The 15,221-nt window shown below is 36.3% G+C and overlaps 2 protein-coding genes across 6 annotated transcripts in view; both read left to right on the top strand.

Moving 5' to 3' along the window:
- The window catches only part of GPATCH2 (G-patch domain containing 2), a 436,123-nt gene that overhangs the window by 320,861 nt on the left and 100,041 nt on the right, over positions 1 to 15,221 (top strand). The window lies entirely within an intron of this gene.
- LOC116419114 (GTPase NRas-like) lies at positions 4,299 to 6,873 on the top strand. The gene is given in 1 exon segment (XM_031937383.1): positions 4,299 to 6,873. A coding segment is annotated over 1 exon segment (705 nt). The 5' UTR covers positions 4,299 to 5,033; the 3' UTR covers positions 5,739 to 6,873.

Here is a 15,221-nt window from a genome sequence, read left to right as displayed (position 1 = left end):
AAATAAAAAGCTTTAATAAAAAAAGAAAAAATTATTCAGAAAATCTTCTGTGGTGAATGAGAGTGAATTCATTAAGGAGATATAATAGTATTGCCTTCCTACAGCAAGAGCCTAGTTGAAGTAAGAGATCTCCAGTCAGCATAGTTTCATGATATTTTTTCTAGCTTTTGCTGGAAAGGAGCTCTCACACAAGATCAAAGAGAGTAGATGGTGGGAGACAGCTAAGGTTGAAGCTTGCCACTGCAAACTAGATAGTGGGGTGAAGAACAAGAGACTTAAGATAGTTTTAAAAAACTGGCTCAAGATACAGAAGTGGCCAATGCAGGACTGATAACCTGGAAAGGACAGAGGGGATTCAAGGATTGGATAGTGAGAACAAAGAACAAGGTAAAGCATTACAAAACAGAAGGAAAGATAGAATGACAAAATACTGTGAATCAAATAAAGGAATTGTGGAGTTTTTGAACATGGAGTGTGACAGTTGCCACTGATAACAAGATCAAGTATAGGATAATTTCTGTGAGTAGCTGAGGAAGGATAGTGTGTTATAGGAAATTTATGAAGAAGTGAGAAGTTAAAAGTGTTTGAGATAATAGCAGTATGCATGTTGAAGTTCCCTAGTTTGAAGATAGATTTCAAGGAAATAAAGATTTGACATGAGGCACTGGATGCATTGAGGAAAGAAGGAAAATGTCCTAGAAGTAACTGGATAGCAGCATCTAGAATCTTGACTGATTGCTGAGTTTTATTCAGTATATATTTATCAGAGAGGATACTGAGTGATGGTAATAGAGATTCTAGAAGGAACAATGGGGAACAAGAGTATTCCAACACTTCCACTGTAACCAGTAAATTACGGAATGAATGAAAGTACAACCAAAATTGGAAGTATATCTCAAGGAGGTAGTTAGGCCTTATTTAGAGAATAAAAGAGTTTAGAACCAAAAACAAAATTCTGCCCAAAACAATAAAATTTCTGAAAGAAGAAAAAAGGACAACAGAACACAAAAATGCTAGAACAGAAGGAAAATTGTTTTTAAAACTCTAAAGAAAATATTTGAAGAACATATGAGTAACAGTTTTTTTAAAAATGGGAAAAGATCATCTAAGAATTATGAGTGATCCAGAAATAAAAATAAAACAAATCCTTAATAACAAACTTTTAAAATCATTCAGAATATCAAAACTTGTAAGATACGGATACAAAATAAAGATATAGCTGACAATAGCAACAAAATCTTTAAACACATTCATCAACTAAAGAGAGAAAAGACATATTTGGCATGCAATTTTAAAAACTTGATTAAGTCAATGTAGAAACCCCCTGCCAAATAACAAAGTAGACATTCTGAAATGATTAGTCACTAAGTATTAAGTGCATATTAACTATATATATGGAATACAAAGATGCATTTGAATATAAATTCTGAATAGGTATTTGGATACAAAGAAAGGCAAAAAACAACACAATAAAAATATATACAAACAAGATATTTACAAGATATTAAGGAAATAGTCAGCAAAGACACTAGAAGTAAGAGTGATTGCAAAAGGCAAGGCAAGGTAGAAGGTAGAATTTTAGCTAGAATTTGATAACAGTCAGAGAAGCCAGGATGTGACTCTAAGGAGAGAGAGCTTTTCAGGAATGCAGGACATCCAGGGGAAATGCCCAGAGCCAAAACATATTTCTGCTATGTTACAAAGGTAAAATTGATATATCTTGGCAGCATTTGATTCGAATGGATTTAATAAAATTGAAAACAAAAAGACCATTGAATTAAGAAATACAGCTTTGGTTTTTTTTTTAAAAAGTTTATTAAAATATAAAAGAATAAAGACGAAAACCAAGTTGTTTAAATTTTTAAAAAGGACATCTTACCGTAAATGAAGAGAAAAATTTTAAAACTATTAGAATCAGCTATTTTGTCTGTTCATGTTCCTTATGGAGGAAGGGTTAAAAAAAAATAGTAAAATCAGTAAATGATAATAATAATAATTACATTAAAAATAGAAATAATATATTTTTTTAAAAAGCACTGCTCAACTTTCCAAATTCAAAGTAACTCATTCTCTTTCTCCTGTAACATTATGGGTCCAACTATATTTGTAGTCCTGTCTGAAATGTATGTATGTATGTTAATTCTAATATAGTCTGGACTTCCATTCTTTTTTTTTTTTTTAAGTTTTGTTGGAATATTACTCATAAAACTTGAAAATGTTTTTGCAAATAAATATTCCAATGATTGATACTATTACATTATAATTCAAAAAATTATTAGAATGATTTTGATTTACTAGAACTCTGTCATAATCAATCAAACAATTGGCTTTTATTTAGCCTATGTGTCAAATAATAATGTGCTAACTGTAAAGGAAAGCAAAAACAAAACAAAAAACAAACAAAAACAAACAAACAAACAAACAAACTCTATAACAATCCCTGTCCCCAAATGGCTTACATTTGAATGGGGGAGACAATATGTATGTAAAAAGATATAAACAATGCACATGCAAAGTAGCTACAAGGTAACTTTAAAGAGGAACTCATTAGCATTATCAATTACAAGTTAAAATATGCCATTCATATATTAAGTGGGATGATTGGATATAAAAATTCTTTGAATATATTGAGATTTTTGTTATAATATCCAATTCCATATAAAATTCTATTTCCATGATGTTATTATGAAGCACATCATAATTTTAAGCAGTGAATCTGTGGTCATGGACCAGGGATAGTTCTCATACTATACCAATGGGGACTTTTCAGTTTTCTAATGTAATTAATTTAGTGCCAGTTCCACTTCATGACAAAGTTTTAGGGAATCCCTTCCCCCCATTATTTCTCTAATATTTGACCATAAATGAATTAACAAACCCATATTAATTACTTACCATGTGTCAAACCTTGTGCTGTACCATGGAAATACAAAGAAAAAATGAAATAATCCCTACTTTTAAGGCACTTTATTTTATCAGAGTGAGAAAAAGTATCTCTGAAATTCGGTTTCATTTCTCTTTCTCCTCTCCCCCCTTCATAGGGCAACTTAATCTGTAGTCTAAATCTGTAGCAGATACTGCTCTGATTTTGCAGTATCATCATTAGCCTTTAGTATTAAATAGTCCTAAAGAAAAACAATCTCTCTATATTATTTATTTTTAGGAACACTTCACTATATAGAAGATAATGATTATAGGATTTCTTAATCTGAATGTGTTGCCTACAGAGTTGAGATTTAATATGTTCAAAATTTAACTCATTGTTTCCTCCTTAGATGTGTTCTTTCTTACTTTTTCCATTTCACTAGATTACTATTCTCCCAGTGATAAAATTACAGATCAGACAGTTAGAAAGGACTTTGGTTTATCTAATCCAAACCCTCTCATAGATGAACAAGATTCTTCTCTATAACATCACAAATACATTATCATCCAATCTGCCTAAAGATCTTCAATGTTTAGAAAATCACTGCCTTCTGAGCAGCCCATTTTATTTTTGAACAATTCTAATTTTTAAAAAATTTTTTCTTTATATTAAAGTGAAATAACCTTCTCCAACTTCTACCCATAGCACCTAGATTTACTACCTGGGCCCAAGCAAAAGAAATCTAATCCTACTTCTGCATTTGAGTAAAACTATCATGTTATCCCTTCTCTTCATCCTGCTGGTATTCCCGTTTCCTCTCTCCAGTCCTCAATAACCTCTCATTTTACTCCTGTCTCCATTCAAGTCTTCTTTATTCTATCTCTACAACATTTTACATGCCTTATTTTACTTTACATTTCTATGGCCAACATCTAATCCAACCCAATAATATAAATATTAAGTGCCTACTATGTGTCAGGACCCCTGGTGAGATTCTCTCTTCTTTGCAATCCATCCTTCATACCACAAAGTAATTTTCGTAATGCATAAGCCTGATGACCTTACTTTAAAAAATCAAGAATGACTTTCTATAACTTACTTTATATAATGCTTTCAAAACACTGTCCCCACAACAACCCTATGAAGTGTAGGTAGCACAAGTATTATTTTCCTCCTAGTTTTAAATGAGTAAACCAAACACAAAAATGAAATAACTTATTGATAATTACAGTGTCAAATTCGTCTCCTCATTCAAAATCAGTAACTCTTCAAGCCTAAGCCCAGGACTGTAATGCCGGAGAAACTGAGGCAAGATAGAGAGATTAGAGAGTTTTTAATATTTTATTTGAAAGGGAGAGATTTACTGGGATCAAATGTATCCATGGCTTGGTCCCAGTATATCTCTCCATTTAATAAACTATTAAATTGGTCTTTAATCTCTGTCTTGCTCAGTTTCTTCAGTATTACACCCATCATTGGGGAAAGGTTTGCATTAATTATGGTCAAAGCATGGGATGGAATATTACTTTACTGTCAAAAACAGGGATTTTGAGGAATTCTGAAAAGGCAGTAAAAGCCCCATAGAAGTGACCCAGAGAATGAGGAACAGAAGCAGAGAAGTAAATAAATGAATCCTGACTTCAACAATGCCAATGGAGAGACCATTAGACAAAACTTTTTCTGATTAGAACTGTTACTTGTGGCTGGGGAAATGGAACGTATAACTTCTTTCTTTGGAAAGTCTGGGGGACTGCAAGTATAGAACGGTGCATGGCCTGTCAGTCGCGGATGACTGGCTCCTTTGATTTTGTTAGGAGTGGGGTGCCGCTTTTATTGGAGAATGTAGTGAAATAAATGTGACAGAAAACCAAAAGGCATAAGAAAGAGGCATTTCTTTTCTTTTCTTCTTTCTTTCTTTCTTTCTTTCTTTCTTTCTTTCTTTCTTTCTTTCTTTCTTTCAAGAAAAGACAACTGGAGTTTAGGGCTCTAGATAGACTCTGGAGCTTCAAAACACCTGTTCCTTGATTTGGGTCCTTGATAGGACCCAAGTATAAAAAGTGATTGATGTGCACTTAGTACCCCTAAAAGAAGGGCCAAACAAGTCTTGTCCTAGGAATTCTGAGGAACAAACCCTCCAAAGAGGCTTGGCACAGGCCAGGAAAACAACATGAAAAAAGTATACCTGAAGTTTAAGGAGATTGGAAAAACCGAGAAGATTAAAGAGAGAAAGGACATCAGACTCGGACACTACAGTAGATGGAAGGAAAAAGGTGATCCAGACAAATGCAGAACCAAGACGCATAAATTGGTGGTGATGGGCCCCAGTTGTGTGGGCAAGAGCGCACTGACCATTTGGCTTATTAAGAATCGATTTCTGACAGAGTATTACCCCACCATCGAAGATTCCCGCCATAAGCAAACCATGGTGGATGAAGAGCTGTGCCAGCTGGACATCCACAACACCACGGGCATTGAAGAGTATTGCCCTCTGAGGGACAAGTTCATACACTGGGTGGAGGGCTTCCTCTTTGTCTATGCAGTGAATGACTTCAGCTCTTTTAAGAATGTTAATGTCTTCTGGAACCATCTGCAGAGGCTCAAGGACACTAACCACATACCCATGGTGTTGGTGACCAACAAAGTGGACATGGCCAACAGGATTGTAGACCCCACACTGGGCAAGGTAGTGGCCAAGAGCTTTGGGGTCCCTTTTGTGGAGACATCAGCTAAGACTGGGTAAGGTGTGGAGCAAGCCTTCCATGAGCTGGTTAGCGAAATTCATAGGATACAAGCTGAGGAGAAGGAGCTCAAGAATCTCCCTAATACTAAGAGGAGGCAGGCCTGCGAGTTCAAGTATTGCACAATCCTATGAGCAGGTGCACTCTTACACCTATCCTGCCCCTACTTACCCCCTTCCCTGGCCAAGAATACCCTCAAAGCCCCTAGCCACTCCCCAGCCCTCAAGACCTCCATCTGGACCCTTCCTTTTACCTGCTCTTCACTGCCAAGCCCTTTTGGGCCTTATTGGGATTTCTCCAGGAGCCTCATGGAGGGGGACCCCTCTTAGTTTCTCCATTAAGTCCTTTTGGGATTTTTGATTGTTTCCCCTTTTGAGAAGGAATGACTACCTCACTGCCTTGGGATCCTCACCAGGCAAAAAAAGACTCCATCCCTCCTTGAGTGTGCAGCTGCCCCAAGTCTCTCTGGCTGCCAGAAGCCCTAGACACAGCCAGGTCTCTGGCTGCTTTCTCTCATTCATCAGCAGCCTCCTCTCTGGCTTCCTTGAGGTTATGTGTGGGATTTTCTTTATTAGGCTTTCCCCTTCTTCCCCAGAGATCCTGCCTCTGGAAACCAGGCAGTAGTGATTCTCCCTTCTTCCCCTGGGTTGATGCTGTCTGGGGCTAGGTCACTACCCTGTTGTGGCCCAGAAGTCTTTGTTTTGTGGTGTTGGTGAGGAGCCCTGCTCTGAAGTGGTCCCTATTCAGTGACCCTCAAAAGACCAAACTGGAGTTTTGGGGGGGTTTTTTTGTTGTTGTTGTTACTCACATTGAGCGAGTTGCCCTTGTTCTCAACTTGCATATCATCTAGAGCACTTCCAATAGCAATGAGGAGTTTGGGTGGAATGGAGGCTGCCTTCTACCAGGAGGGTACCTTTTGGACATAAATGCCATTAATATTATTATTTATGCTTTAGTACCCAGATAAACCCTTTTAGACATTGCAAGTTGCAGTATTTTAATTGCCCCCAAGAGAAGTGGGGTAGAGGGGCCTGACTGGAAATGTTCTTGGCAGATACCTCACAGCTACAGGTAAGGTGGGAATAGGAGCCTTCTGACCTGGGCATCTCTGTACTACCTCAGGAGTTGTGATGAAAAGGGCAGGTGGGCGATTCTCCCGTTTAGTATTAAGTATTAAGTATTCTAATTAAGCATTAAGATTCTAAAGCTACCTGTTGGCTTTGGGGGTAGGCGGTGAATAGGAAGAGAAATTCATTTTAAATGGAACTTCCTTCACACTTTGATTCAAAGTTGATTATTTTTCTTTTTCTAGGATTTCTTATAAATAAAAGTTTTTGGTTTGTTTAAAAAAAAAAAAGAATTCAGCAGCAATGTGAATTCTCAATAACATATATGCAGGTGGTTTAGCTACAGGGTAGATGGAGGCAGGGGTGGAGTCAGAGCATAGAGAGTGGGAACAGGACTATCAATCTGGTTCTGACAGGGTGGGAGGGAGGTATGGGTACCTCTGATAAATTGGGATTACAGAATGGGGAGAGGAATCCAACATTCTGATGATGTCTAGGATAGAAAGTCTTTCTCCTTATCTGGATCATCATGATTAGGAAGGAGGAATGCTGTTGCAGGATTGAACAGAACAATTAGGAACTGTGACAGAACAATTTAGGGAAACCGAATCAGGACAGTAAAAGGGAACTGTGGCACAACATTCCACACTATTTCTCTTCTGAATATTGAAATCATTGAATCACCTTCCTCTAGATACCTGGAAGGTCTAGCACCATAATTTTGACCAACCCTATGTGAAACCAAAATAAAATTAGAAAAATACAACGACTTATGGCAAAGACAAGTCTCTCCCTGATAATCCCAGAGTTAATCAGCAAAACAAAGGCTCCCTGTTGCAAGCATGTCAAGTCCTCTGCAGTTAAGGTACCATCTCAGCCAGAGAATCCAGTTTGAGATGGACAGTTCACTGTGAGTTAGATGGTCTGCAATCATTTGTGCCCTTAACTCAGCCCCTGCTTATATAGGGAGTAGCAATGTTTAAGACAGTCCTGCTGCCCATCCTAAGAGGGCACCCAACACTGTCAGGGACTCCAAAAGGGGGGAAAGTGGGGCCTGGAGTAGTTCCACCTGTCCCCCTCAATAAAACAGGAGCTGCTACTAAGATCCAGATTTCTGAGCAGATTATGCACAGTTAGACCAAGTCAGGCAAACCCTAACTTTTAGAGGCCTTTTACCAAACTGCAAGGTCCTCTGAGTATGCTAAAATATTAATTAAGGAACTGGGTTACAGGAGTAGAGAAACAGATCAGAGAGAATGCCAGTCCCAAGATGGGTGTCTGATTTCTGGTTGTTTCTAAAAAATAATCCCCAAAACTTTTGCCAGGGCAATTCCAACAGAATAAAGGATTTCAAAGTTAAAAGATAACCAGCAAATCATAGTCTAGTAAATTTAAGCAAGGAATGAACGTGAAAGGGACTATTTAAAGGATTTCCACTTCAATCTGAACCAGTGAGATAGGGGCTGGGGCAGAAATGCCTAAGGCAAAGTGAATAGGAGTTAGGGATTCCCATTCTTTCAGGTATTTTAAGAAAAATTCACCAGTTTCCCCAATTTCCTATCTCTTCCTCCCTTTTTTTCTCATGGAAAGGAATTATCAAATAACCATCCCACATATAAATTCCAAGAGTAAATCAAAATTCCTATACATAACAGACTAGTACAGTAGGGCTTCCTAAAAATCCCTCAAACATAATAGCAAAAGTTGTACAATTTTTAAAATTTCCATCCCAAATCTTAAACACATAGTAATAGATGACCCAATCAGCTATTCATCAACCATTCCCAAATTCCCCATATTAGTCCAAAGTACACTAGGAGCCGGGTCCATGGTCTCATTCAAAAACTGCTTCCTGCTGAAGATGGGCAGAGATGCTCAATCCAGGGAGGGGGATGGGTGTGGTATGGCATGCTGACAATCAAAGCTGATCTAGGTCCCAGAAGCAAGTCAGTATCTGTAACTTGACCAAAATCTAGAACAACAACAACAAAAAAAAAGAAAGAAAGAAAGAAAAACCATGCACACAAATCTAACAACTAAAGGTTAGAACAGTCTGAGAGAGAAAGACTGGTTCACAAGGACTGCTACAAGATGTGGGGAGACCAAAATAGATTGGCCAGCAGCTTCCTATGTGAAGAGATGAGTCTCACAGGCAAAAGGCTGTCTATAGTCTCAATAGCTATAGTCTATTTGTCTATAGCTATAGTCTCAATAAAAAAAAAAAACAAAAACAAAAACAAAAAACAGCAGGTCTCACAGTCCACTGTTAATTGTCCTCTAATTATTTAGAAACTTAAAAAAAAAAAAAACCACTTCAATATCATAGACACAATATCCAGTAACAGACAGATGACCAGACTAAATATTTATTTGCCCAAGTTTTTAGGATATAATGATTATATATAACCAGATGGGAAACTGCGAGGTATGACATAATTGAATTGCATTAACAGTTTCAATTGACCATTGCTCTGATTATAGAAATCAGTCATAGGAGGAAAAAATGCAGGGACATGACTATAACAATATAAACAATCAAAACTGATCCCTAAGCTCATACAGGATAAACAGCCATTTTAACCCAATTTTGCTCCAGGTAATTGTCCCAATGGAGCTTTAAAATTCCCAAATAATGTTAACTATAAGCCCAAGAAATTTTAACTCCAATAACAAATCCCATTTATCAGAATTTCAGATAAATTCCAAATAGGTATTTACCAAAACTTTATATTTATAACAGTAAGAATTTGTCACAGTAAGTTCACTTTTTTCATATGTACTTGGGCAGTTTCATAAGTGAACATTATACATACAAATCATTTTGCTTTAAAATACCCAATACATAGACACAAATATCCCATATTGCATATTCTCCATAACAGAAACATTTTCAAAAGGACAAAGAAAAAAAAAAACTATCATTTTCAGAAACCCTTTAAATAACCTTTAGGATGACATAATACACTCAGTTAAAACTTATACAGAATATCCTAATAACACATAAGAGAATCTGAAAGATTCTTAAAAATATCAATTAAACTTTTAGAAAAAGCCCTACCAAATTATGGATCACATTTATGACGATATTCCTTAAACAAGGAAATCATTATGTATCAAAAGAAACATATTCATAGTTTGCTCCTCCAGGTGGCTACAATTTGATTAAAAAAAAAAAAAAAACTACTGGAATACACTTAGTGGGGAGAGGGAGAGAATTCCATGTGGCTGCCTTTCCCCCCACTCTACCTCCCAAAAGGCAGGGGGGAAGGAAGGCAAGCTAAACTGTACCCCCGGACAAAAGATTCCCTCCTGTTTCCCACTCAATTTTCCCCCTACAGAAATCCTTCCATTAAAAACTTATCTCTATCTTTTCCAATCTTTCTAACTAGATGCTCCATTGCTAAAGTAGCAGAGAACAGTGGCAGTGAGTTTAATCTTCACTTTGAAGACAAAAGATCTCTTTTCTCCCTGCCCCATCCAACCTTTTTCCATATGCAAATTTTCCTTCTAGTCTCTCCTAAATCGCCTTCAAAACTATTAAGATTCACAATATAGTGGATAGCTAAATGACTCCATAAAACCCACATGTCCAGCAGAGCTGGATTTAAAGCATAACTTATAGTGTTAACAAATTACCCAAAGTAATTACCAAAGTTTCAGAAGGTAACATACTTTACCTAATTAGAGACACATGACCCCTTTCAGAAAAGTTAACAGAATGTCTCTTTAATAAGCCATTGTTCTTAAGATCTTATACTCAAAGATAACCAAATCTAGCTTGCATAGGCAATAGTAAAATTATTTCCTACAATTTTAAAAATGCCCAAAAGAATACTCAGAACAAATCTAACATGCAAAGGCAACAGCAAAATTATTTCCCACAATTTCAGAATCACCCTAAAATTCCTAATCAAATGTTTTCTCCTGCCTGAGTTTCAGTCATATATAGTTTTGCAACATTTTGTTAAAAAGTTTAAAATCACAAGCAAATTTTATATTAAGCATGGCTGCAACATTGAAATAACCAACTGTTAATCATTGTTCTTAAACCTTTAGCAGAGCTCTTTAACAGTCACAGAGACTACAGAACACAGACATAGACTGTGCAGTTATAACATTAAACAAAACATTTAACACATATAACCAGAGTTCCCAAAAAAGCACTCAGAATCAGTTCAAACCAGATGTGTTTTAAAAGACACACAAACCAGAGGCGATCATCCAGTATCTTAGAATGATATCCTTCTCAGAATTTAATGTCTATTGGCATGCTATTATTCTGAGAATCCAGATGCTAGCACAGACAGACAGAACAGGTAAACATATCAGATTATGTCCTAAAACATCCAGACTTACTCTCCAGTGGCCAAAACAGAGTGTTCACCATCAGGAATCAGGCATCAAGCATGATTACGGCTGAAAACTGCTCTCTTTCCCAGAAATCTTGGACAAATTCAGAGGGCTAGCCTCTCCAAGCCAAGAACCCAGATCCTCAACCACCCCAGGCCCAAGGCTGAGACCCGAAGATTTCTAATCTCTTAATCCTGCTCTCATTTTCTAATATCTCAGTGGGAAGCCTTCAAAATGTAATGTCGGAGAAACTGAGGCAAGATAGAGATTAGAGAGTATTTAATAATTTATTTGAAAGGGTGAGATTTACTAGGAACAAATGGATCCATGGTTTGGTCCCAGGGCTGAATAAGACTATCATCTCCAAGAATCCAGCAGCAGCGTGAGTTCTCAATGACATATATACATATGGCTCAGCTACAGGGATAGACTGTAGACCAAGGCAAGGATGGAGTCAATGCATAGAGAGTGGGAACAAGACTATCAATCCGATTCTCACAGGGTGGAGGAAAGGGGATGATAAATTGAGATTACAGAATGGGAGAGGCACCCAACATTCTGATGATGCCTAAGATAGAAAGTCTTTCTCATCTGGATCATCATGATTAAGAGGGAGGGATGATGTTGCAGGATTGAACAGAACAATTAGGAACTGGGGCAGAATAATTTAGGGAAACTGAGTCAGGACAATTAGGGAAACTGAATCAGGACAATAAAAAGGAACTATGGCACAACAGGACCACCTCTACCATACCTCTCTAATTCATTTCACTAGAATTTATCTTTTCCTTATACCTTTTAGGTTTTATTTCCCCAAAATCCTTCTTATTGTTGTTCAGTTGTCCTTTCAGTTGTGTCTAACTTTTCATGACCCCATTTTGGGTTTTCTTGGAATAGATACTGGAATGGTTTGCCATTTCCTTGTCCAGTTCATTTTACAGATCAGGAAACTGAGGTAAATAGGGTTAAATGACTTGCCCAGGATCACACAGCTAGTAAATGTCAGGTCATATTTGTTTTGTTTTCTTTTGTTTTATTTAATAGCCTTTTATTTACAGGTTATATGCATGAGTAACTTTACAGCATTAAGAATTGCCAAACCTCTTGTTCCAATTTTTCACCTCTTACCCCCCACCCCCTCCCCAGATGGCAGGATGACTAGTAGATGTTAAATACATTAAAATATAAATTAGATACACAATAAGTATACATGACCAAAACGTTATTTTGCTGTACAAAAAGAATCAGACTCTGAAATATTGTACAATTAGCCTGTGAAGGAAATCAAAAATGCAGGTGGGCAAAAATATAGGGATTGGGAATTCAATGTAATGGTTTTTAGTCATCTCCCAGTTCTTTTTCTGGGTATAGCTAGTTCAGTTCATTACTGCTCCATTAGAAATGATTTGGTTGATCTCGTTGCTGAGGATGGCCAGGTCCATCAGAACTGGTCATCATATAGTATTGTTGTTGAAGTATATAATGATCTCCTGGTCCTGCTCATTTCACTCAGCATCAGTTCGTGTAAGTCTCTCCAGGCCTTTCTGAAATCATCCTGTTGGTCATTTCTTACAGAACAGTAATATTCCATAATTTTCATATACCACAATTTATTCAGCCATTCTCCAACTGATGGACATCCATTCAGTTTCCAGTTTCTAGCCACTACAAAAAGGGCTGCCACAAACATTCGTGCACATACAGGTCCCTTTCCCTTCTTTATAATCTCTTTGGGATATAATCCCAGTAGTAACACTGCTGGATCAAAGGGTATGCACAGTTTGATAACTTTTTGAGCATAGTTCCAAACTACTCTCCAAAATGGTTGGATTCGTTCACAACTCCACCAACAATGCATCAGTGTCCCAGTTTTCCCACATCCCCTCCAACAATCATCATTATTTTTTCCTGTCATCTTAGCCAATCTGACAGATGTGTGGTGGTATCTTAGAGTTATCTTAATTTGCATTTCTCTGATTAATAATGACTTGGAGCATCTTTTCATATGACTAGAAATAGTTTCAATTTCTTCATCTGAGAATTGTCTGTTCATATCCTTTGACCATTTTTCAATTGGAGAATGGCTTGATTTTTTATAAATTAGAGTTAATTCTCTATATATTTTGGAAATGAGGCCTTTATCAGAACCTTTGACTGTAAAAATATTTTCCCAGTTTATTGCTTCCCTTCTAATCTTGTCTGCATTAGTTTTGTTTGTACAAAAACTTTTCAGTTTGGTATAATCGAAATTTTCTATTTTGTGATCAGTAATGATCTCTAGTTCTGCTTTGGTCATAAAGACCTTCCCCTTCCACAGGTCTGAGAGGTAAACTATCCTGTGTTCCTCTAATTTATTAATAATTTCATTCTTTATGCCTAGGTCATGAACCCATTTTGACCTTATCTTGGTGTAGAGTGTTAAGTGTGGATCAGTGCCTAGTTTCTGCCATATTAGTTTCCAATTTTCCCAGCAATTTTTATCAAACAGTAAGTTCTTATCCCAAAAGCTGGGATCTTTGGGTTTGTCAAAGACTAGGTTGCTATATTTGTTGACTGTTTTATCCCTTGAACCTAATCTATTCCACTGATCAACTAATCTATTCCTTAGCCAATACCAAATAGTTTTGGTAACTGCTGCTCTATAATATAATTTTAGATCTGGTACAGCTAAGCCACCATCATTTGATTTTTTTTTCATTAATTCCCTTGAAATTCTTGACCTTTTGTTTTTCCATATGAATTTTGTTGTTATTTTTTCTAGGTCATTAAAATAGTTTTTGGGAGTCTGATTGGTATAGCGCTAAATAAATAGATCAGTTTAGGTAATATTATCATCTTTATTATATTTGCTCGCCCTATCCAAGAGCATTTAATATTTTTCCAATTGGTTAGATCAGACTTAATTTGTGTGAAAAGTGGTCTGTAATTTTGCTCATAAAGTTTCTGATTTTCCCTTAGCAGACAGATTCCTAAATATTTTATATTATCAGTAGTTACTTTAAATGGAATTTCTCTTTGTAACTCTGACTGTTGGATTTTGTTAGTGATATATAAGAATGCTGATGACTTATGTGGGTTTATTTTATAACCAGCAACTTTGCTAAAGTTGTGGATTATTTCTAATAAGTTTTTAGTAGAATCTCTGGGGTTCTATAAATATACCATCATGTCGTCGGCAAAGAGTGATAATTTGGTTTCCTCATTGCCTATTCTTATTCCTTTAATCTCTTTCTCAGCTCTTATTGCTAAAGCTAGCGTTTCTAATACAATATTAAATAGTAACGGTGATAGTGGGCAACCTTGTTTTTTACTCCAGATCTTATTGGGAATTGTTGCAGTTTGTCTCCATTACATATGATGCTTACTGATGGTTTTAAATAGATGCTGCTGATTATTTTAAGGAAAAGTCCATTTATTCCTGTACTCTCAAGTGTTTTTAATAGGAATGGATGTTGGATTTTGTCAAATGCTTTTTCTGCATCTATTGAGATGATCATATGGTTTTTGTTAATTTGGTTATTAATATGGCCAATTATATTGATAGTTTTCCTAATATTGAACCAGCCCTGCATTCCATGTCAGGTCATATTTGAACTCAGATCCTCCCGACCCCAGCCCAGCATTCCATCTACTACACTATCTAGCTATCCTTTGCTTTACTACATTATATGTATTAATTCAAAGGATATTGGCTTCTTGCTGTTCGTCTCATGTAATATTTCTTCCACTGGACCTTTTCACTGGCCATCATTGCAGGCCTGAAATGATTTTTTTTTTTCACTCTTGTCTCCTGAATTCACTGGCTTCTATAAAGAATCAGTTCAAATCCTACACTTTCCCTTTGCCTCATCACTGCTTGTATCTTCTCTCTGAAATTTCCTCTAATTTGTCTTGGAGATATCTTATATGTATGTAGTTTGTATTTTGCCTTAGAATATGAACTCCTTGAAGGCAAGGATAATTTTTTTGTTTGTTTTTCTTTGTTTTCTAGCACTTAGTATAATTTTGAACACATATGTGCTTAATAAATGCTTGTTGACTTGTTTTACAAAGCCAATTATTGGGAGCATCTCTTAATGCCAGATTTTATTTTTCTAAAGAAACTTTTAGAATAATAGCTTTAAGTAAATATATTTAATAAAATTTTAAGCATTGTGAATTTAATTTAATAATTCATTTAATTTTTGTAATTTCTAGTTT

This window comes from Sarcophilus harrisii, chromosome 4 (genome assembly GCF_902635505.1).
Source record: "Sarcophilus harrisii chromosome 4, mSarHar1.11, whole genome shotgun sequence".
In the NCBI taxonomy this organism is placed as follows: domain Eukaryota; kingdom Metazoa; phylum Chordata; class Mammalia; order Dasyuromorphia; family Dasyuridae; genus Sarcophilus; species Sarcophilus harrisii.
Note: the sequence above shows the minus strand (reverse complement) of the source record. Positions and strands in the feature narration are given on the sequence as shown.